Source organism: Castor canadensis, chromosome 1 (assembly GCF_047511655.1).
Source record: "Castor canadensis chromosome 1, mCasCan1.hap1v2, whole genome shotgun sequence".
NCBI lineage: Eukaryota > Metazoa > Chordata > Mammalia > Rodentia > Castoridae > Castor > Castor canadensis.
The window spans coordinates 55,693,233-55,716,992 of record NC_133386.1 but is presented as its reverse complement, the minus strand read 5'-3'; the positions used below and the strand labels follow the sequence as shown (position 1 = coordinate 55,716,992).

At 38.2% G+C, this 23,760-nt stretch overlaps 1 protein-coding gene and 1 pseudogene across 7 annotated transcripts in view; one reads left to right on the top strand and one right to left on the bottom strand.

The window, feature by feature from the left end:
- The window catches only part of Rtn4ip1 (reticulon 4 interacting protein 1), a 71,758-nt gene that overhangs the window by 42,120 nt on the left and 5,878 nt on the right, over positions 1-23,760 (bottom strand). For 6 of the 7 annotated variants that reach the window (XM_074077583.1, XM_074077554.1, XM_020174965.2 and 3 more), the window contains 6 exons: positions 23,466-23,617; positions 22,255-22,323; positions 21,054-21,178; positions 10,515-10,563; positions 5,463-5,599; positions 2,032-2,215 (listed from right to left, as the gene is read on the bottom strand). In XM_074077583.1, coding sequence (XP_073933684.1) covers positions 2,032-2,215; positions 5,463-5,599; positions 10,515-10,563; positions 21,054-21,178; positions 22,255-22,323; positions 23,466-23,617 — 716 coding nt within the window. The remainder of the gene's footprint in view (positions 1-2,031; positions 2,216-5,462; positions 5,600-10,514; positions 10,564-21,053; positions 21,179-22,254; positions 22,324-23,465; positions 23,618-23,760) is intronic. The other variant, XM_020174966.2, reaches the window with a different exon arrangement.
- LOC109693602 (eukaryotic translation initiation factor 4E pseudogene) lies at positions 5,635-6,492 on the top strand (annotated as a pseudogene).

Here is a 23,760-nt window from a genome sequence, read left to right as displayed (position 1 = left end):
CTATGGCCAGCATACATAACAAAGACCTTTTCTCAAAAACCCAATTCTGAAAGTTGCTTAAGGTATTAAAGAAGAAACAGAAGCTGGATCCTGTTGGCTCACGCCTGTAATCCTAACTATTTGGAAGGCAGAGATCAGGAGGACTGTGGTTTGAAGCCAGCCTGGGCAAATAGTTCACCAGACCCTATCCTGAAAATACTCAACAGAAAAAATGGAGGGCAGAGTGGCTCAAGTGGAAAGAGCACCTGCCTAGCAGGTGTAAGGTCTTGAGTTCAAACCTCAGTACTGCCAAAAAAAAAATTAAAAAGAAAAAGAAGGAACAGAAAAGGTAACAACAGCTGGGTGCTGATGGCTCACACCTATAATCTTAGTTACTCATGAGGCAGAGATCAGGAGGACTGTGATTCAAAGCCAGCCTGGGTGAATAGTTCATGTTACCATATCTCAAAGAAACCCATAACAAAAACAGGGCTGATGGAATGGCTCAAGGTAAAAGTCCTGAGTTCAAACCCCAGTACCACAAAAAAAATTATTAGACTTGTATGCTGGCAGAGTGGCTCAAGTGGTAGAGTGCCTGCCTAGCAAGCGTGAGTCACTGAGTTCAAACCTCATTTATCATCAAAAAAAAAAAAAAAAAAATTAGACTTATTAGTTGTTAATTATGTTAAAATGATCACAACTGACAGATCTGTTATTCTTTACAGCATTTTACTCTGCAAAGAGAAACTCTTGGTCTGCAATGGCAGAATTTTTATTTTCTGCCATAAGGGGTCTGTGATTTTTCCAGGCCACTATAGAAAGGAAGTAAACCAAAGCAGGCAGGAGAATGGGAAGTAGGACAATGAGCACAGAGCAGATGCTTAAGCTCTGCTGTTAGTCCCACAAATGAGGATGATGTGAACTGATCCTCAGGGCCCACCACTAACTAGGTGCACCTACTAGGTGCTATAACTCCATAGGGTCCTGGCAACAGTGGACTATTGATTAGGCTGACTAATCAAGTCCCAGAAACTTCCAGAATGCCATCAATAGCAGAGTTTATAATTCACAGGGGTATGTATGCAATGTTAGGACAAATTGATAAAATCCCGGGGCATCATGGCTCTACCAGTCTTTATAGTAAAAGCATAATTTTCTTTAAGTTTTTGAAATTCAATAAAATGCCCATAGACTTCTAAAGGTCAAAAAGCCCAAGTCCAGGAACTCCTGATATATCCCAATGCTACTTTCATGAAAACAACAGCTGTAGGCTGTCTATTATTAATAAAGTTTCTACTTTTATGCCCAAGGGGCTGTACGTGTTGACTGGTGAAACAGAAAAAGCCATCAGATATAGATGGGAAGGAAGGTGATGGAGTATCAGATGTAATCAAGAGAAGTAATTAACAACTAATAACTGGTAATATTGAGGTTTGAACTCGGTGCCTCATGCTTGCTAGGCAGGAGCTCTACCACTTGAGCCACTCTGCTAGCATACAAGTCTAATAATTTTTTTTTTTCTGCTGTACTGGGGTTTGAACTCAGGGCCTTCACCTTGAGCCACTCCACCAGCTCTATTTTTTGTGATGGGTTTTTTTGAGATAGGGTCTCATGAACTATTCGCCCAGGCTGGTTTGAACCACAATCCTCCTGATCTCTGCCTCCTGAGTAGCTGGGATTACAGGTGTGAGCCACCGGCACCCGGCCCAAGTCTAATATTTAATAACAACTTTTTTATGTACTAGTCATTATGCTAGGTTCTTCATGTGGATTATCTCATTTAATGCTTACAACAATGTAGTAAGGTATATAAATTATTAGCCTTATTTTGTAAGTGAAGTCATTGGACTTAGAGATGTTAAGTAATTTGTACAGGGTCACACAGCTACTGAGTAGCCACCAAAATTTGAACCCAGTCAGTGTAACTCCAGAGCCCATGCTGACAGCCAAAGTGCTAGGCTGGCTCCAGAAGAGAAAGCAGCAAAGTGGCAAAACAATTTCTAGTGCACAAGGTACCTGCTTGCTCTCACCAACCAAGACTCTCATTCTTACCTTTAATGCCTTGGTACCCACGGTGACTCCTGTCTGCAGCATGCCATCTGCTATGCCCAGTCGGTCCATGTTCAGGAGGAAAGGAGTCACCAAAGTCACAAAGGTGGCTCCTGACCATTTCTTGAGAAAATTTAAAGCCCATGTTTCAGTGGACCCACCAACATTATCAAGGATAAAATCAAACCTGGAGAGAAAGAGTCAAATCAAAACATCCTTGTGAGTATCTCCACTAGGCTCTGATCCCCCTTAACTCCCACTGCCCACTGGCTACAGGGTTTGCTTCAGTGAAGTTCGCACACCATGCTGCACCACACCATCCAGCATAGAGCCAGTTCACTGTTCTGACAGAAAGAAGAGGACCCACTCACTGCATTGGTGGTTCTTCTCCAAGGTAAATCAAATGTGACTAATTTTTTATCATAAAAATCATATCATGTTCTAATACTTTAAGAATGACTTAAGCTGGGGATGTTAACTCAGTGGTAAAGCACTTGCCTAGCATATGAAAGGTCCTGGGTTTAATTCCCAGCATGGGGGAAAAAAAAAAGGACTTAAGCAAGTTGTTCTGAACCATGATTTTGTCTCAGATGCACAGAACAAACCCTCACACCAAAAAAAGTTTTCAGCCCAAAATATCAGCAGTTGAGGAACTGAAGTTGCCAACATTGAGGACTCCTAACTTAAGTTTTGTTGAAGACTGCAAAGCTATCCACTCAATTAAAGTCAAAGTATTCTTTAGTACAAGCAAATACTTGAAAGGTTTTTGCCCATAAGAATGATTTATTTTTATTCTATGGTGAGAAATGCTTATAGAAGCATCCTTTTTATACCTTCTGGAATGTTCTATGTTTTGGTTTCATGTATAGCATCAGAATAATGCATGAAGAGAAATCAACACCCTCCTCTCAGTCTTCAATTCTGCTCTAATATGTTAAAAAAAATTGTCAAAATAGAATCCACAGGAAATGATAGCTATTTAAATCCTTAAATCTGACCTAAAACTGATCTTAGAAAAGATAAAAAATCCTCTAAAGATTTCAAATACTTTCAGGAACAAAGATCTATTTAGAGAATGCATGTGTATAAATTAAGCAAATCAACTGATGAATTCCTCTTAAGTAAAGCTTTTCTTCCCTTCCCAATTTATCTGGATGAAGTCAAACATCAAAGCTTCTAAAATCAGCCTTGGCCAATTTCATAGATCTTGAGTACTTTAATGGGATTAAACTAAAAAAAAAAAAAAAAAAAGAAAAAAATTAAGGGATACAAAGAGTAAAAGAATGACCTTACTAGATGACTATTCTTCTCATTAGAAAAGCTTCCACTTCATTTAAAATTTTTGGATAAACAAATATAAGGACACTTAAAACTTAAGGGTAGCCTGGTGTTATAGACTGAGCACTGTCTGAAGAGAAATCTGAAGACCCAGTTCTCTCTCTAACGAATGATTAATGGCATGACCCTGAACATAAAGAAAATTCACAAATCCTCTGCCTCTCACTTTCTCAACTGTAATATGGTAGGGGTGAACTGGAGGCACTCGAAGCTGCTTCTTGCTATAAAACTCTCATTCAAATACCTAAAAAGTTGCTACTTGCAAAAAGGAACAAATTTACTGTAGGTAGATTCAAAACCCAAACTCCAGGCAGAAGTTAAAAAGATCAATTTTAACTAATATTGTCAAAGAAGAAGAAAGAAGGAAGGAGGGAAAAGGAAAGAGAAGGAGAAGCAGTAGCAGTAGTAGCAGTAGAAGCAGTACAACTAGAAGTGATGGCCTGCATTTGCAGACTGGTGAGATCTCCATACTGGGAAAGTGCAAGCCAAGGAACAGGACCACTTGGTAGAGATGCTGAAGGGGAACTGAAGCATGGGGCTAGGAGGCTAGACTGAGTGTCCTCTAGCCTTCCACCTGTTGGGTTCTCCTTGCTCTGGAAACAAATTCTAGACACATATAAATCTTAAGGTCAATAAAGGGGAATGGACTGGCGTTGGCCTCAAGGTCATGCTGTTTTTCCTAGCAGTAGAAGATATGGTATCAACCTAAACCACTGCTACACAGAACCAGACCTTGGGGACCTGTCATGTCCTCACTTTCCAGGGAACCACAGAGGCTTAAGCCCTGACATTCAGGAGGGGATGGCTATGAGTCCTCAACCATGTCAACATGTTCCTGATGCAGGAGCTTTGCATTTGCTGTTATCTTCCATTGGAACAATTGTTCTCCTAGACCTCCTCAATAATTAACAAATATTAATGAGTACCTACTATGTACTACTACACTAGCTCCAGGTAGAGGGATACAATAGGGAACAGGTAAAAACAAACAGATAAACAAATCCTATTCATACATCTTGCTAACTAAAGCTCTGCCCAAAGGTCACTTCCTTACAACAGCAGCATTCTTTAACTATCCTACCTACGACAACCCCCACCCCACTACCCCAACCATTTGTTCTCTTTCTTCCTTGCATCAACTTTCCTCAGAGCCTCTAAAACTTCCCAGCTAGGATGGAGACTTCCCAAAGGGAGACTGTGTCTTATTTACCATGGTATCCAGGGTTTAGAACAGTGTTGGGCAAAGACAGATGCTACATGAAGTGTGGAAGGAATAATGAATGAGTCATCATCTGGCTATTCCTGGGAGTACCATCATACCACTGTTGGAGTTGGTGGCACTGGCTGAGAAATGCGAGGTGGTGATGTTGGAGAAGCTTTTTTTTTTTTGCTTTTAACCTATGAAAATACTCTTCTCAACTTGGGCAAGAATAAGTGGCTTTTGAAACTAATTTTTAAAAAAGGAAAATCTTTTTGAAATCATAGCAGTAAAACAGCCTTCCAAATACTCCTCAGTTACATTTTCAGCTTTGGTTTTGTCTTGGCTAATGAAGATCAGATTAATAAAGGAGCCACAGTCAGGAGCAACAAGGTTTGAGAGAATTCCTGAGTCTTTCCCTATCTGGAACCTCAGGCCAAAGCAAACGCCAAGGACATCCATAGTGTTCCAAGGACATCCAAGTGTATTTACTCTTACATTATTTCACTTACGTCCTTATTAAGCCAAAGCACTTAAAGTGTGTTTGGTGCAAACCATGTGGTCTCATGCCTATATTCTTCCTGTGGTGACACATGCCATCAATGGGAACAAACTTCTAATTTTGCCTTCAAACCTTTACAAACCAGTAATAAAAGTTAATTTAAAATCCAGCAAAAGACCATGTAAATAAAATAACTTCCTCAGTACATACACATTACATTACCATACTACAATAACCTCCGAAATTAAAATGGAAACCAATCTAAACAACTTAATGACAAAGAATATTTTAAATTCTTTTCAAAGATTCCAATGTGACTGTGAGGTCCCAAACCACTTTAGCTGTGCAAGGTCCTTGTTCCCACTTTCCAAACAGCAGCACTGTTTGAGTACACACGGTTTTAAGGATTTCAGTTGCTCCTCCACACTTCCAGACTTGTAATCAATTACATCATCTGCCCCAAGCCTCTTCACAAGTTCACCGGCATCTTGAGAGCAAACTGCTGTCACATGAGCACCCCATGCTTTCATTATCTACCAAAAAAAAAAAAAAAAAGAGGAGGAAAGTAAAAAAACACTGTACTTTAAGTTGGCACCATGTCAGACTAATCTCTAGGTGACCATAAGTACCTCATCTTAATAAAAACTATAGGAAGCCACCTGTCAGAGACCAGCAAAAATGACTAAATTTTTGTTTACTAAGAAAATCCCAACATATAGATGTATCTTCCAAAGACAAGACAGTCAGATGGGATCTAAGATGGCGACTGTGGAACCAGAACCCACTCCTATTCCTAATCCCCCACCTACAGAAGAGGAAAAAAACAGAATCTACTTAGGAGGTTGCTAACCCACAACATTATATTAAACATCTGTACAGAACAGGTGGGCACTCTGATTTTTTAAAAATGATAAAAGCAAAACTTGGCAAGCAAACCTTCAACTGATCTCTAAGTTTGATACTATTGGAGACTTTAGGCTCTCTACAACCATATCCAGTTGTCTCGTAATTTAATGCCTGGCTGTGACTACTCACTTTTTAAGGATGGTATTGAGCCTATGTGGGAAGATGCGAAAAACGAATGGGGAGGACGATGGCTAATTACATTGAACAAACAGCAGAGACAAAGTGACCTTGATGGCTTTTGGCTAGAGACACTGCTGTGCCTTATTGGAGAGTTGTCTGACGACTACAGTGATGATGTATGTGGAGCAGTTGTTAATGTTAGAGCTAAAGGTGATAAGATAGCAATATGGACTCCTGAATGTGAAAACAGAGAGGCTGTTACACATATACAAGGAAAGGTTAGGACTTCCCCCAAAGATAGTGATTGATTATCAGTCCCATGCAGATACAGCTACTAAGAGCGGCTCCACCACTAAAAATAGGTTTATTGTTTAAGAAGACACCTTCTGAATATTCTCATATAAGAAGTCACACACAGCAGTCAAGATCTTGGAGCTGAACCAAAGCCTCATCAAAGCAGAGTGGATTGCATTTAAATTGGAGTCTACCTAAATGTTGCTAAAATATAAGAGAAGTCTCATTCGCCTTTGTCTTATACTTCTGTGTTCATTTTTAAAAAATTTTTGCTAGTGCCCACTATCCCAATCAAAGAAGAGCAGTGCACATCTTCCCCAGAATCTATAAATGTGTCCTTGGCCCACTCTTTAAAGTAAAATTGCCATTATAAACACATTTTACCCATCCACAGTATTCGAAAATGAACTTGCATTTCTATAGGAAATGCATTTCTATAGGAACTTGCATTTCCTTAATACGAAAAAAATTCTGTTTATGTTTCATCTTATGCAGGAACATATTTTGCTGGTTTGAAAGAGTATGATGCATACAGTTTTCTGGCAATTTTATTTATTTCTTTTTACAGCATTATCTTTGTTGTACTCTTGCCGATGGCTGCTAGATTTAATTTATTTGTTTCCCAACTTGATAACACTAGTGGTTCTGGTTTCAGTTTTTCAGTTGTTTGCTTTTGTTTTTTCCTTATGTAACATTGGTGAAGGATCCAGGAATATGACACAAAGGTGGAATAAACATTAATTTTATGCAAAAAAAAAAAAAAGTCTATTGCCTTTATGACATAAAGTTTTAGCCAGTCTTCAGAGAATGGCTCAGTGCCTCACCAGTATCACAGGAGACAGTGTAGCATCAAATTTAGCACCTTCAATGTAAAGACAAATAACAACAAAAATCTCACCAAAAAACCACACACACATCCTCAGAAAAATGACTATTTTAAGTGTGTCCAAAACATAAAAATGTACTATTTCATCATGTGCATCTCCAAAAAGTATTAATGCAGTCTTGATTCAGATAATCTATCATAAGTAATCAGCTATTAGATGCTATTAGTTGCTCATTTTAAGAAGGGAAAGAAAATATGAACACTTTATTTTTAAAACATGGATCAGGTTCTCTTCTTTGGAGTAAAAGACCTAAATAAATAGTCTCCTGGGGTTAGAATACAGATAACCTACATTTTAAAGCAAACTTAAAAAGAGAGCTGAATTCTAATGTTATTCAGGATTAAGTATCCAGAAAATGCCCTCTAAACATGAACTTTTTTCTGTACTATCAATTTTATAGAATTAAGAGGGGACTGTTTTCAGCTTAATTTGAGAATAGTTACTTAAAGTTCACTGGTTACAGGTCCTGAGATCATCTATTTTCTCAATTCTGTCCCGAGTATCAATTTTTTGAGCTTCCTTCAGGTTCACTAGAACAAAAGGGATCTGTGTTTTCCGTGAACCCCCATTCACACACGCAGAGGTGCTAGTACCTGTTAAATACAAAAGGTAAGTAAAGGGCTTTAAATTCATTAATAATCTTACCTAATTTCTCACTGCTTTTTTTTTTTTTTTTTGGGTTTTTAAAATAACATTTATTTAGTTAGTTAGTTAATATGTGAGTTACAGGGAAAGAAACACACAAGAAGCAAAGAGTTCAACTGGGATGTCCTAGTAAGTCTCACTTTTAAAAATCAACATTGGCTAAGGGTTTACATACCCTGAAAATCTGAGGGGAACTGAATCATTTAGGAGTGATGTCCTAAATGTGTGTTATTGTGTTTATGGGCTGCAAACAGATGCACTTGAGTAAAATGACATATATATATATATATATATCACATTTTGTTTATCCAATCATCAGTTGATAGATATTAGAGTTAGTTTCATTTTTCACTATTATGCATAATGCTGCTATGAACATTAGTGAACAAGTTTTTCTTTAAATGTACATTTTTCATTTCTCTCAAACACATACCTGCAAATGGAATTGCTGGCTTTTTTTTTTTTTTTTTTTCTTTTTTGAGATGAGGTCTCACTATGTTGCCTAGGTTGGTCTTGAACTCCTGGGCTCAAATGATCCTCCTGCTTTAGCTTCCCAAGCAGTAGGAACTACAGGTGCTGCCACCACACCCAGCAATGCTTAACATTTTGAGGAACCAACAAACTCTTCACAGCAGCTACACTATTTTTATAGTCCCACCAGTGATGTATGAAAGTTTAGCAATAGTTTGGAACTTAATGTTCCCCAAAGGTCTATGTGGAAAGGGTTAGTTCCCAGTTCACTGGGGGCATGCCCTCAAAAAAGGGTAATGTATCCCAGTCTCTTCCTTTCTTTCTCTTTTCCACGTCCTGGCCATGAGATGACAAGTTCTGCCATATACAGCAACTGTGGTTTGCTTTCTTACCACAAGCTCAAAAGCAACTAAGTCAGCTAATTATGGGCTGAAACCTCCAAAACTGTGAGCCAAAACAAACCTTTTCTCTTTATAAACTGATAATCTCGGGTATACGTTAGAGCACCAGAAAACTGACTAATACAGGTTCCAATTTCTGTACATCCTTGTCTGCCTTTACTGTTTGTTACTTTTCAGGCTGAATTCTAACTATCTAGTGGGTGTGGCATGGTAGCTCATCCTGGTTTTGATTGCCATTTCCTGACTGCCTAATGATACTGAACATCTTCCCATGGGCAAAAGCCCATATTCTTATATGTACTCATTCAAGAAATACTATTTCAAGTTCTTTTTGTTGTTGTTGTTCTGTTTTGTTTTGTCTGAGACATAGTCTCAATATGCAGCCCAGGATGGCCTTGAACTCTGGGTCCTCCTGCCTCAGCCTCCCAAGTGCTGGGATTATAAGCATGTCCTACCTGGCTTGGCTTCTTTTCTATTTTTAAAATTGAATTCTTTGCTTTTTGGTGTTGAGTTGTAAGAATTATTTATATAGTCAGCATATATCAGATTAACAATCTGCAAATATTTTCCCCCAATTCTGTGGGCTGCCTGTTCACTTTCTTCATAGTGCCCTTAGAAACTTTGGTGCACCAAAGTTTCAAACTGCATGAAATTCAATTTATCTATTTTTTTCTTCTGTTGCATGTGCTTTGGTGTCCTAAGAATTTGCTGCCAAATCTAAGGTGATGAATATTTAGTTCTGTATTATCTGCTAAGACTTTTATAGTTTTTGCTTTTATATTTAAGCCTTTGACCCACTTTGAGTCATTTTTTTGTATATCATTTGGGATATGGGTTCAACTTCACTATTTTGTATGTGGATACCGAGTTGTCAATGTCTAGCGGCATTGATTGAAAGGACTATTCTTTCCTTCATTTAATGGTCTTGCTATCCTTGCAAAAATCAATTAACTGAGCTGGAGGCATGACTCAAGTGCAAGGCCCTGATTTCAAAACCCAGTATCACAATTCACCATAGACGTATAGGTTTATTTTAGATGCTTAATTCTATTCCATTGATCAATATATCTGTCCTTATGTCAGTACCACACTATTTAGATTACTGTGGCTTTGTAGTAAGGTTGAAATTGGGAAGTATGAATCCTCTAACTTCGTCCTTTTTCAAGATAATTTGGCTCTTTGGGGCCCCTTGCAATTCCATATACATTTCAGGATAAGCTTTTCTATTTATGCAAAAAAGGCAGCTGGCATTTTGACTGGTATTGCATTCAATACGTAATCACTTTGGTAGAATATTACCATCTTAACAGTATTTTGGCTACTGCAGCTTTATATATATTTTAGAATCAGCTTATCATTTTCTACAAAAAGCCTATAGAAATGTTGACTGGAAACTAGCGTTGGTTTTTGATATTGGCTGTTTCCTACTAACTTACAAACTCCCATCTGCCTAGCTGCCCATGGTCTTCCTCCCAAAGAGCTCTCCTCCATGTACCCAACTCATATATTAAATTACTGGAAAGGTTAATGCTTCCTGCTATGCTAGAATATATTCATTTAGAAGAGCAAGCTAAAATTAAATGCATTTACCAGACTTACCTTTCTTTCAGCTTTTAAGGAAAAATAACTCCTGATATGTGTACTTATAAATTCACGTAAACGAAAATCTTCCTATTTATGAGACTGAAAAGTTGTTTTACAAAATAATTAAAAAGTTGTTTTACCTGTATTGCAAAAGTACCAACTCCACCTGAAGCACCGAAGATTAAAACACTGCAAAGCAAAAGAAACCACAGCCAATGAGAATCTTAAGCAGATACAACAGAATAAGATGTTTTCAACATGTAACTGGCTCAATGGCAAACAATCCCCAAAGGAATAAAGGCATTCAGCTTCCCCATGCAAGAATCTCTGTTTCAGCTTCACCAAGAAGCTGTGAGTACTTCAGGTTAGACAGTCTATGAACTCTACCAAGAATACCAAAGGTCAACAATGCTGATAATCTGGGGGGGTTTAGGCAGGTCAGATGGTGCTCTGTAACATTTTCTTTATGATCCCTCTAGGTTAGAGCTCCTCTATGAAGAAGAAATATGGGGCCCTTTTTAACACATTAGACTTAGTTGTTGTCTAAGAAAAATCGCATTCCTGACCACATTCCTGTTAATGTGGGATAAACATCTTGTGTTAGGACACCTCCTGCCAAGCTCATCAATCACTGTCGTAAATGCATATAATCTCATCCTTGATCCCCCTTCCATTATAGCAGATGCATGTGCCCTGTTGGCACAAGCATCCTGTGCTCCAGGATCATCCCATGTCTGCTCACTGTAGCCTGCTGCCATTTGAGGAGGGCTGCTCAGCCGTGAGAGCATAGCTGTAAAGGTGAGACAGGGGAAAAGGGAGGGGAGAGATCCTGATTCCTCTAAAATTGTGAATTTCCTAAAATGTTATGCAAAATGAGGTATCATTATGCACATGTACATTGGCAAGGAGAGGGATCTAGACCTATCCCATTTCCCAAAGAAGTTTGTGATCCAAAAATGAATCAATGGTCAAGAATGACTGCTTTACATAGTTTTACACTCTCTTCTTGCATTCATCTAGAACTTCAAGAAATCACTTTCTTGGACTGCATCATTTCAGATACCCAGAACACTATACTGAACTGAACTTTGGTGTTACGCTTCCAATGGAGACTGAGTACATCATAAAAAGACTGTCAGACAATATTGGATACTATATTAGCTAAGATACTGTTGAGAGAATTCTTCGTGAGAATTCTCTGAGTGCCCACAGAAAATACTTTTCTAAAGACTATGGGTGGGAGTATCTGTGCTATTTATTTGTCACTGTAAATTGCATAACTGCTGGCAGTGGGTTCCTTTTGTCTTGGCTAATAGAAAGTGCACAGAATTTTGCCACCTATCCCAAGCAAGCACACTAGATCTTGGAACAAGAACTCTGTACACAATCAACCCTACTCTCATTTTTTTTTCTCTCTTACAAAATCACAGAAAGTTGGCTATTACCTGGTATTGTATTTTAAAAATTACTACAATTTCTAAGACAGTTGTTCCCTTTGGAACACCATTAAGTGGCATTAAATGATGTCTCCTTGCAAATATATATATATGATTCACAGGATCATTAACTGTAAATGGAAGAAACTTGGAAGATCCATTCTTCTATAACTGTTCAATTCACACATTTTATAGCTGTAGCACTTCCTAAAGGAGGACAAAACATTATAACTGCCTTACAGGTATATTCAAAAATTAATTCACCCAGGAAATATTTACCCTCTTACTTTTGCTCATTCTTACACAATCTGGAATTTGATATCCGTACAACACATTTTGCATTTGTCACCCTGTTAATTCATACATACATTCTGTTTCTCAAACTATTCTGCAAGTACTCAAGGACAGACCTACCTCCCTCTATGCCCTGCACTAGCCATACTCTCCTGGATGGAGCAAATGCCTGATCAATGTTTCTTGACTTCAAAACCATCTGATCAGCATTACATCCTACAATCACGACAACAGCTGTTACCACCCTAAGAGGGGATCACCTGGCTTCCTGAAAGACTGCACTAAAGCTTCTTCCAGTAAAGAAGAGCTTAAAGTTAATTTCTAGTTCTTTTCTGGAGAAGGCTGGACTAAAAGGATACTAAATACACTGGCCATTTAAGAATCCAACTGCCAGGCACACCTCTGACTTCATTATTGTCAGTTCATCTTTTCCCCATGACTCTAATCCAAAGCAGCCTCAGTTCCTCAAATAAAAAAGCACAACTGTATTTCAAAGCAGGGGTTGGCAGAAGAGGGACTGGTTCTGCAATAGCAGCTTCAGTTCCTTACGTTGCCACCTGATGGCGTCCCCAAAGTACAAACGAGGCAAAGAGCTGGCCAAGGATGTGCTGTTAGCTTGTAAGGAAGCCCTGGGGACACATCATTCTTTGGTCTTATAAACTTTATGTTTTGTGCACGGTCAACAAGGGCCCATACTTTTTTTTTTTCCAAGTAAAGTAAGCCCCAAAAAGGACAGCAGGCAAAATAAATTTTCAAGCCAGCAATAAGCTGATTGGCTCTAAGGTTTGAAGTCCTGTGGCTAAACTATTCTTGTACTGTTCAAAGCACTTTCAGTGCTAAGGAAAAAGACTGCTGTTGTTTACCTCACAATGGCCCTTCACTTAGGCGCTACACAGGGGAATATTTTTCACTTCCCTTTGCTATAATGGCAACACTGTACAGTCAAGCCTCACTGAAGCAGAGGTCTGATTGTACGGTGAAGAAAAGAGTGCAGTATTGTTCATTGGTTTATATAGAAAAAGTGCCCAGGAAATACTATACTTGCAAAAAGCACTATAATTCAAAATTGCTAAGATTTTTAATCACATGCCTCTCTTACTTGTAGTCCACACCGACAGCTTCCTTTGAAGTTAGTGGAGATTGCACTAGTGGCAGACGTAGAAAATATGAGTAATTGTTACACTGCCATGGATTCTTAAGCTCTAAATTCTAACTTGCTCTGTCATTTCTGTCTAATCTCTGAATTCTCCCTAAACAAACATTAAGGTACTGAAGCAGTTGGCTTCTTCTCCATGACTGAGACAGTTTTTATCTAGCATCTGGGTACTTAAGTCCTCTATGATCAGTTTTCAGTATTTTAATCCTGTGAGGCAGTCTGGGGGCATGGCTCAAGTGGCAGAGTGCCTGTTTCGCAAGTACAAGGCCCTGAGTTCAATCCCCAGTACTGTAAAATAAACAAATAAGAATAAAAATCTTATGAGCCAGTTTGCCTACTTGCTGCCTTAAAAATGAAAAATGTATAAAACAAGCCACAAAACAGCAGAACCAGAAGGAGGGAGTCTTCTTTCAAATTTCTATATTCTGGCTTGTTCCCAGAAAGCTTTAAATGGCCGGGTTGCCTATCTAGGAACTCAGGTTTGAGTCTCAGTTGCCTAAAGCCTTGTATTCACCCCCCATGAAGTAATAATCACAGAGGTGTACTCTGGGGGCAATGAAAAAGAGGTGGTGTTTTCAGTATAATTTTAACTTATATTTCACTCCTCCACCTTTCTAACAGAGGAGTATATGCCCTCCATGATTCCCTCTTGACCACAAATTATGGAGGGCAAAGAAAAGACACATCACAAGATAGAGTGCCATCTATTAAATCCTAATGACTTAGAAACAAAGATGATTTTAAATATAGCTAACTTGTCCATCAGTACAAACAAATGGTCTTTAAGAAATAAAGACAATACTGAAAATGTTTCTCACTTATCAGTTTCACACACTATTTTTAAATCTAGGGGAAAAGATGGGTGTCTGATAGCAAAGTATCTTAGTATTTACTCCCTAAAGTGAGAAACTTAACTGAATAAGAAGAATAACAGAGCTATAAAACAAATCAACTAAATGTGACCAACTTGCCTGGATTTGTGTCCTCTTTTTCTAAGCCTCTGTAACTCATGTTGACATTTCTCAATTTACAGGAGAGTTCATGTGTGAATTAAATGTTTGGAAATTTAAACACATTTTCCCATGAAAACAAAGCTATTTGTACATTTTGGCAAGGTGCCCAGGTGGCTGTTTATAAAGGTTTAGCTAATTCATAACGGAAGGAGAACTTCATACACAGAATTAGAACTTCATACACAGGATAACAATAGATCTATTATCTGAGATGTATTCAGAATTTCAACTAGAGTGTAGACACTAGAATGTATCTCCCCAAATGGGATAGGCAGTGAAAACAATCACAAATCACTAGATCCTTTAATCTCACACAGAAATAGAGAGGGGCTGGGATATTACTTAATGGTAGAGTGTTTATATAGCATACACAAGGCCCTGGGATCAATATCCAGAAATGCAAGAAACAAAAGAAAACAAAAAACCACAAACAAACAAAAAAGCAGACAGAGAGAAGGAATGCTTATGGTGGGTGACAAGAAGGTGAGTGAGAGAGAAGTAGCATGGTCAGACCACTGTTACCAATGGAGCCAGTGAAGCTGAACTTACTCAGTTCAGGGACAAACCCTAGCAATACACTGGCATGGACAACACATTTTTGTAAAATTTGCATAATAAAGTTGTGCCAACCACAAGTAGTTAAGGTTGCTGTCTCTTTCCATTCCTATTCTAGAAAATACCTCCCCTATTGCTAGATTTGGCTAAGAAGTTGATTTAGAGAAAAAGTAGTCTCCTATCTGTGGTTTCATTTTCTGTGGTTCCAGTTACCTACAGTCAACTGTGGCACAAAAATATTAAATCCAAAATTACAGAAATAAATCATAAGTTTTAAATAACTTATTATAGTATATCATTATAATTAATTTTATTATTTGTTATCATTGCTAACCTCTTGTTGGGCACGTTTTATAAGTTAAACTTTAAACCAAAATTAAATTATCCCTTTGGTTCACTGATGCTCAGTTGTTGCAGAAATATAATTAGGTAACAAAGAAGGAAAAGATAAACACCATCAAATCCTTAGAAAGCTTTGTCTAATTTTGAAGGGCCGTTAGGTGTAAGAAATCATACAAAATTTTTCAAGGTGTTGATGGCTAAAATTAGGGAAAGTACGGGACTTATAGAAAAATACTACATCTAGGATTAACCATGCTTTGGCTCAGGGACCACCCTCACGTGACCAGGAACCACCCATGCCCTGTCCTACTCATTGATTATCGGATGGAAATCACCTGGTCCTCCCTTCCCATAGGTCAGCGTAAGTTTTAAAAGCACCTGGAGAAGAGATGCAGGCTCTCTCTGCCAGCAGACTCCACCTGCGCCCACCATGCTCCCTTTGTATTTCCCTTTCCTAACTTTTAATAAATTCCATTTACACTCAGGAGTTCTGCCATTGATTCTATCCAGTGGGACACAAAGAATTTGGAGTCTTCTGGTCACAGACGTCACCAGCAACATTAACAATAAAATATGTAGGGTTCGATACTATCTGTGGTTTCAAGCATCCATGGGGGGCGGTGTCTTGGAACATATCTCTTCATGGATACATTTGTTCTGGGTTTAAAGGAAGTACATAGTCATTTCTGCAGAAAGTTGTTATTGCCAGCTATCCTGGTAAACCAGACTGCCTTCCAAGAATATTCCTACATGTCACTAAGGCAACTCACCTAAACATCATGACGTTTTATTAAGACTGAGTACCACTGCATCTAGCACTGGATTATTTGAGTACTGAAGGACAAACAAGGTTAAATTAAAGATGTACAGAGCCAGAAAACTAGCCTGTGGAAAAGTCCTCCAATTAAAACATATAAAAACTTCCAAAACACCCCAATAGGGAAGATGTCAACAACTACTTAATAAGGGTTGTTAATTAAAATCCAATAGTATTTTAGGCTTATTCTCTACACAAAAAAAGATGAGATGTTTTGCAATCCTACAGTTTATATATAAAAGAAACTTGAGAAGACATTGTTCCAAAGTTGACAGCAATCTAAATTTTACATGGCATGAACAATAATGACTTGTGCAGTTTTGGCTTAAAGTAAAGCACAATTAACTGACATTAGGAATACAGAGGAAGAGTTGGGGTGGTAGATGGTTTTGCTGTCCACAAGTTGAGTTTGAGATACAAAGGGAATAGCTAACTAGAACTCAGTAAGAGGTTAGGGTTAGAAATACAGATCTGCAAGTTAGCAAAATCTAAATAGAAGTTGGGAGTAGAAGAGATAGCCCTGGGAGACAACAGAGGAAGATGGAGTGGAACACTGGAAAACGCACAGTTAAAGGACTGGAGGAAGGGGGAGGTTTTAAAAGAAATGATCAAGAAGTCAAGAAGAAAAATAACGGAGTCTAGTGTCCCTAAAACCACACATCCAGTGAGTATTAAGGAGTTGATCAACAGAGCTAGATACCTCAAAGATCAAATTAGAATAAGAACTTCAAAGTGTCACTGAGTTTGGCCACTTAAATCAGCTCTGACCTGGTGGGGCAGCTACAGTTGAGTGGCAAAGCTGGGAGCTAGATTACAGTGCACTGAAGAGCAAAATAACTTCTAAACCTCATGAGAGCGCTATTTCAGGCCTTTAGAAAGCTAACCCCTAAAAGACAAATTGCCAGTAGTGAAGTTTTCACTACTCTGTTACTAAGCTTCCTGGGCTCTCAGGAAAATATTCATTTGCATCACACTAGCCAGGCAGAAGCCTCCACCCTCACTCTCCTTTTCTCCAGAACCCTACAATTTCAATTCAAGAAAAGGGCTGGGGTTTCTTTAATTTTCCTCTACCAAGCAACCCGTCAGGTACAAATGAAAACCCAAAGCCCAAAAGTGTGGCAGGAGCACAGTAAAGAGAAACATTAGGTAGTCAAGTGACGAATAAGCAGTAGAAGGCATATGAAAGCAGGAAGTTGTAAGAATTACCAAGTGGTCATTTTAATCTCAATATAAGCATACTGGTGGTGGTGGTTTGCAGGGGGTGGGGGGAGTCAATGTTTTTAAGTTCGAGTCTGTCTAATTCTATAAACAGAATTAATCAGAAACCTAATTTACACTTACATGGTAAAATTCCACCAAAAAAAGAAACTGTTAAGTATTTCTATTTCACTGCATTGAGTTTCAAGTGCATATAATTTAAAAGTGAAATCTGTATTGTGATACTTCTATTAATTGGGAAGTACAACTTTCTCAGCAAAAAAGGAATTTCAGGCAAAGAATGAAATATTCAAGTATACCAGGTCTCTACCAATAAATAAAACCATCAGATTTACCATACTCAAAAAACATGAGGTATAACAATGTTTAAAAAATTTCTATTCATCTTGAGAGCCCTAAGTTCTCTGTGTGTTTCTACAAATAAATCTGAAGAAAGTATGGATGGGTTGATAACAAAAGAATAATTTCACATGGCATTCTAGCCATATCAAAGTGTGGCCAAAAATTGACATTATTATATGATACCAAAATTAAATTATCCCTTTGGTTCACTGATGCTCAGTTGTTGCAGAAATATAATTAGGTAACAAAGAAGGAAAAGATAAACACCATCAAATCCTTAGAAAGCTTTGTCTAATTTCGAAGGGCCGTTAGGTGTAAGAAATCATACAAAATTTTTCAAGGTGTTGATGGGTGTTTTGTTACTGTTAGTTTTTACTTTTTTTTTTTTTCTTTATTAACTGGTTAGAAAAAAACTGACTGTTAGTCCTTGAAAACACTGAACTGCTTTCTGCAAACCAAAGCATGCCTTAATATTAACAGCCAACAGAAGAGTAATTATTGCTTAGAGAAGCCAAAATATGCTCCATCAGTCACAATGAATAGTCAAATTGAGAAAAAAAATTACAACTTCTGAGTTTAAGTATAATAAAATCCCATTATGTAATTTCTCCATTAAAACTATTTGTAGAGGGCTGGAGATGTTGCTTAAATGGTAAAGCAAGTATGAGGCCCTGGATCCCATTCCCAGCACAGCAAAAAAAAAAAAAAAAAAAAGAACGAATTTTTATAGTATTTTAAGGTGCTGCTACACAACTCATGATTCTCACAAACAAGTAGTTAGAGAAGTAGGCCATTATTTTAACACAGGAACTCATGGATAGTGATTTCGGTAAACTGCCATTTCTGCAAGCACCAAGTACTAAGTACTATGGTCTAAATGTTTGCAGTATTTGTTTCCCCCTAAATTCAGATGTTAAAACCCTAATCATCAGGAGATGGTGTGAGAGGTGTTTAGGTCATGTGGGCAGAATTCTCATGAATGGGGTTCATAAGAACCCTTGTAAGAGACCCCAAGAGATCTTGGCCCCTTTCTGCATATGAGGACAAGCAAGAAGGCACTGTTACCAAACTAGAAAGTTGACTCTCGCCAGACACCAAATCTGTCAATGTCTTGATGTTTGACTTTCCAGCCTCCAGAACTGTGAGAAATAAACTTCTGTTGTTTATAAGCCACCAGTTTATGGTACTTTGTTATAGCAGGCTGAAGGGACTGAAACTCCAGGCTTTCATTGCTGCTCACAAAATATGCATCCTCCAGGTCACTATGCACATGAGAATAAAGCAGAAGTCCATGATATGAATTACTGAGGCTCTTTACAATGGCTCTCACTCTTGTTTGGTACACATGGCTAAACAATGAACAGATCCAATCCAATATAATACATAATGGCCTTATAAGGTATAAAATAATCCAATTCTCAAAGCTCTCCTCACCTATAGTGCCCTACACTCAGTAAGTCAGAGGAAATGGCAAGGAGAACATAACCAGCATGTGATCACCTGATTAGTTAATGGCAGAGTACAGACTAGGCCCCAGGGTTCCAGTTTCCCAGTTCCAGGCCATTACTGCTTACACAGACAATGACAGCGTACCAGAGAATTACCCACAAAGCCAAACTGGAGTTCACTCCTATTTATCTGTGGAAAACAGCTAGCTCTTTGTCTCTAAACTGTTTTCTACAGTATTCTAAAAGTATGCCCAGAGAGCCCTAAATAGTAAAAAGAAAGAGAGCTCTCTAACCATAGTATGAGTGATACAGAATATTTAATGTTTTTAAGTGTGTGTGGAGGAGGGGGAGCAAAACAATAAATCATCAATGTCACTGCAGAGCTTACAATAATAATAACAGTCTAAAAATCTAGAGTGAGATTTTTTGCAAAGTCATTAACTAAGACAGACCATTAGAAAAATCTGTGGTCAAATGAATTTAATTTAAACAAAGAGTTTAACCAAAATGGCAACTTCAAAAAAGATAAGCCACAGAATCTTAAAAAATAAACAGGGTTGACCTTTAGAATAAATATTTGCCTTGAATTCTAAGATAAATGGTAGCAACTCATTAGGCACATAGCCTTCACAATGCTTTCAGAAATAAAGCTTAAACATTGATAAACTCAATGTTTTATTTCTCCACACATTAAATGTAAAGTGCAATATTTCAAAACAGAAAAACAGAATGACATAGACCTTATCTGCACAATCCTTAGTAATAAAAAAGAAGAAAAAGAATGCATTATTTTATTATAATTTGACCTACAGCTCTCTCCTTCCTTATAATCACTAAGTGGTTCTTAATATTTAAGTTTTCTCACCAAAAACCAAAATCATCAGTTTTCTCTATATCAACTCTCTAAAATGCAAAGTACATTACAATCCTGTTAATGACAGGAGCCAAGATTGAGTGCCTCATCAATCTTGCCACAACCTATGTCACCAGCTTCATGTGTGTTATCTCATTTAATCTTCAAAACAAAACTCACAGAAAAAAATTAACTGAGGGCTGGAGGCGTGGCTCAAATGGTAAAGTGCCTGCCTAGCAAACGCAAGGCCCTGAGTTCAAACGCCACTACTGGAAAAAAAAAAAAAAACGGACTGAGTAGAGCACCCAGCTAAAAAGTGACAAAACCTGGATATGAACTCAAATACATCAGTCCCATTACCCACAGCGGGTATATTCCAAAACCCCAGTGATGCCTGAGACTGTACCTTAAGTTTCTTTCTAAGCATACACACAGGGGATAAAGTCTAATTTATAAATTAGACACAGTAAGAAGTTAACAAAAACAGAATAAAATAAAACACTACAACACTACACTGTAATAAGTTATGTGAATATGGTCAGTCTCTCTGTGCTCAAAATATGCTACTGTACTGTACTTACCTTTCAGACCATGCCTGACCACAGGTAACTGAAACCACAGAAAGTGAAACCACAGATGTTGGGCCACTGTAGAAGTGAGACATTTGTCCCTGTGTTGTTGCTAACTTAAACAAGCATACATTCAAGTCACTGGAGCACCAGAACTGTTCCTAAAGGATATCGACCCTTGAGTGTAAGAGAACTCAAGACTATTCAGTAGTGTTTTACAGTCCCTTCATATCTGTTTTCATAGAACCGTGCCATGTGTGAGAGCAATCCTGGTATGCACAGGAAAAAGCACTTTCACCCTGACATTGTTCTTTAGAAAATGCACAGTTATTGACTCTTAGCATTTTTAGGAATGTGATAAAAGCTATGAATCTTCTTTCCAGAGGCTCACACACAAATTGTGCATTATGACAGGAGGTTCAGAGGTCCTAGAGACATCTGTCCATCTCTTGTAGAAAACCCCATTTGACTGGGCTGAGAAACAATGGAATGAGGTTAAAAAGTGCAATTGTTTCAAATGTTAGCATAATTCTGGTCATGTAAGTAATTCTAATTCCAGTACTTCTGACAGATCTACTGTAGAGAAGTAACAGAAGAAAAGAAGGAAAGTTTAGCTGCGACCATTGAAACACTTACCGTTTTCCTGTGCAATTCTTGTCATTCAGGCCACCAACCTTGTTTATGGCAGACCAGGCCGTGAGAGCCACATATGGCAGAGAGGCAGCTTGAGCATGAGTGAGTGATTTGGGCTTGTGAGAGACCTAGATTAGAAGACCAGTCAAAAAGAAAAGGACTTGCAAACCTATAAACACAATTACACACATCTACCTTCACAGCACTCCAACTATTTTCAGACATAAATTTATGTCTTTCAGGTTCAGTGCTTCCAAGACTATCCCTAAAGAACATCCTCCAGATAGCTCTCTGCCTGCCTCAGAGAGGCTCAAGAATGTTTGTAGACTACATCATCAGATAGATACTTCACTGTTTATAAGAAGACCACATGTATTGTGCCATTAGTCCTGATTATACCCAGACATAAGTCTAAATAAACCTTGAACTCTCATAAACATAGTCCAATTTGTTTGTCATCAACTGCTTTCTTTACTCCCATTTTCTGGAAAGGAAGCTTTCCAGGCTTTCTCCAGCTTCAGTAACACCCTTTCCCCATCTGTATCCAATTTCCTCAGTGTTAATCCCCTTCTATTCAAACTGTCAGGTCTCCTGACTATATGGGACTAGGCTCCTGGTGGTGTGGTTTGTTTGTTCGCTTTTGCAGTCCTGGGCATTGGACCCAGGGCCTCACACAGCGTTTCCACTTGAGCTATAACCACAATGCTTTTGTTTTTATTTTTGTTTTTTGAGACAGTCTTAATAACTTTGCTTGGACTGGCCTCAAACTCTTAATCCTCCTGCCTCCACCTCCCAAGTAGATGAGACTACAGGCATGTGCCAGTATGCTCGACTTAGGTCCTGCTTTTTAAGTCATTCAAAACAGCTTTATATCTCCATGCCTCTGTTTATGACTAGTTGTGGTCTCTGTTGGTTATACCTAGTGTCCACTGTTTATGCTGGGTGGAACCAAGAAACACAGCAGGGTTCTAAATCTACTTCCAAATCCCTGATTCATGAGGCAAAGATGACTGCTCTGCTAAGCAATGATATTAAAATGACACAGAATACTTTTTTAATTTTTCAAAATTTCCTATTCTTTACTTTAGCTCTCTCAAAACTGCTCATAAATCATGAATCCAATCTGAAAAACCACTGATTATTTCAGATATTTGTCAGTCTTTGTTTATACTTCATAATGGCATTTTGGCAAAAATGGTGTTACCTCATTCCCACTGACTACAACAAATTCTGAGAGGGTGCCTTGCTTCCAAGGAGGAACTGCAGCCCAGACCTGAAACCCAGACACACAACATCATCAGCAACACAGGTACTTTGTGACCAAAGGTAAGTATGAAGGTGCTCCCTGAGCCATACCCACCCTATGAAGAATTTTTGCATAGCCAAAAAGTCACCATGCAAAAAAAGAGTTAGTTTCACATGATATACAATGATTTACTAGGATGACTGTGGATTCAAGTTAAATCACGCTGGATGCAAATGTCAGCATATCCTGCTGCATTGATGAACTGCTTACAAGTTCCTGTGAGACCCTAGTCTCTGCTGTTAGAACACCACTTGTTAGCTGTGGGACTTTATAGCATGACTTCCTCATCACAAAATGGACCAAGCGGTAACTATCTCACAGGGATTAAATTAGCTACTTTATGGAAAGCTACAAGAACACTACTGCTTCTATGAGCTCACTACAATCTCTTGCACAAACGTTCAAAGTAACAGGTGACAGAAAATTATACCAAACTTTAGCAATTTTAAGACCATCTAATCTATAAGGTAAAAACTGTCATTCAAAGGATCTCCCTTAAAAAATAAGATAATCCAAATCCCACAGATTTTAAAGCCTTGTGATTCTTTTTTTTTTTTTTCTTTTGGTGGTAATAGCATTTGAACTCAGGACCTCAGCAATCTACCACTTGAGACATGCCCCAGCCCATTTTTGCTTTTATTCCTTTTCTAGTTATTTTTTTCAATAGAATATCATGTTTTTTGCCCATGGCTGGTCTTGGACCATGATACTCTTAACTATGTCTCCCACATAGTGGGGATTATAGCATGCATCACCATGCCCAGCTTCTTGGTTAGGATAGGGTCTCTATAACATTTTTACCCAGGCTGACCTCAAACCATGATCCTCTGGATTGCCTCTTCCTGAGTAGATGGGATTAAAACTGGGCACTACCATACTCAGCCCAATCTTGTGATTTTTAAGACCTAAATTTGGCCAAGCTACTTTTTAATTATTTGAAAAAATCTAACAACAGAATCAAAAAAATGAGGGTACTGGCCAAAGCTTAGTATGTTTATTAAAAAGAAGAAAAATGGTCAGTGGTAGAGAATATACTTCCTAAAAAAGCAGACAAAATTTGCATTTAGAAGAGGAATGAATAAGAAATAAGGAATAAAAGGATTAACTACCTCATCTCCAGGCTTGAAATACTTCACATCCAGTCCACACTCCATCACTACACCAGAGACATCCCGACCCAGCGTCAGAGGAAACTCTTCTCCTCTGGTTTTCATGTGTAAAGGGTCACGCTTCATATTCAAAGCTGTTGCTCCATAGCCACCTGTAAGACAGATTGTCTGTTTCTTCCAAAGGTAAGAACAGAATGACTAAACTACTGCAGGATGACAACCAGGCACAGTGTTAGATTCTTAAGATATAGATTATACAGCAGCTAACTTTAGAATTTGTTGCTGCCACACAGGA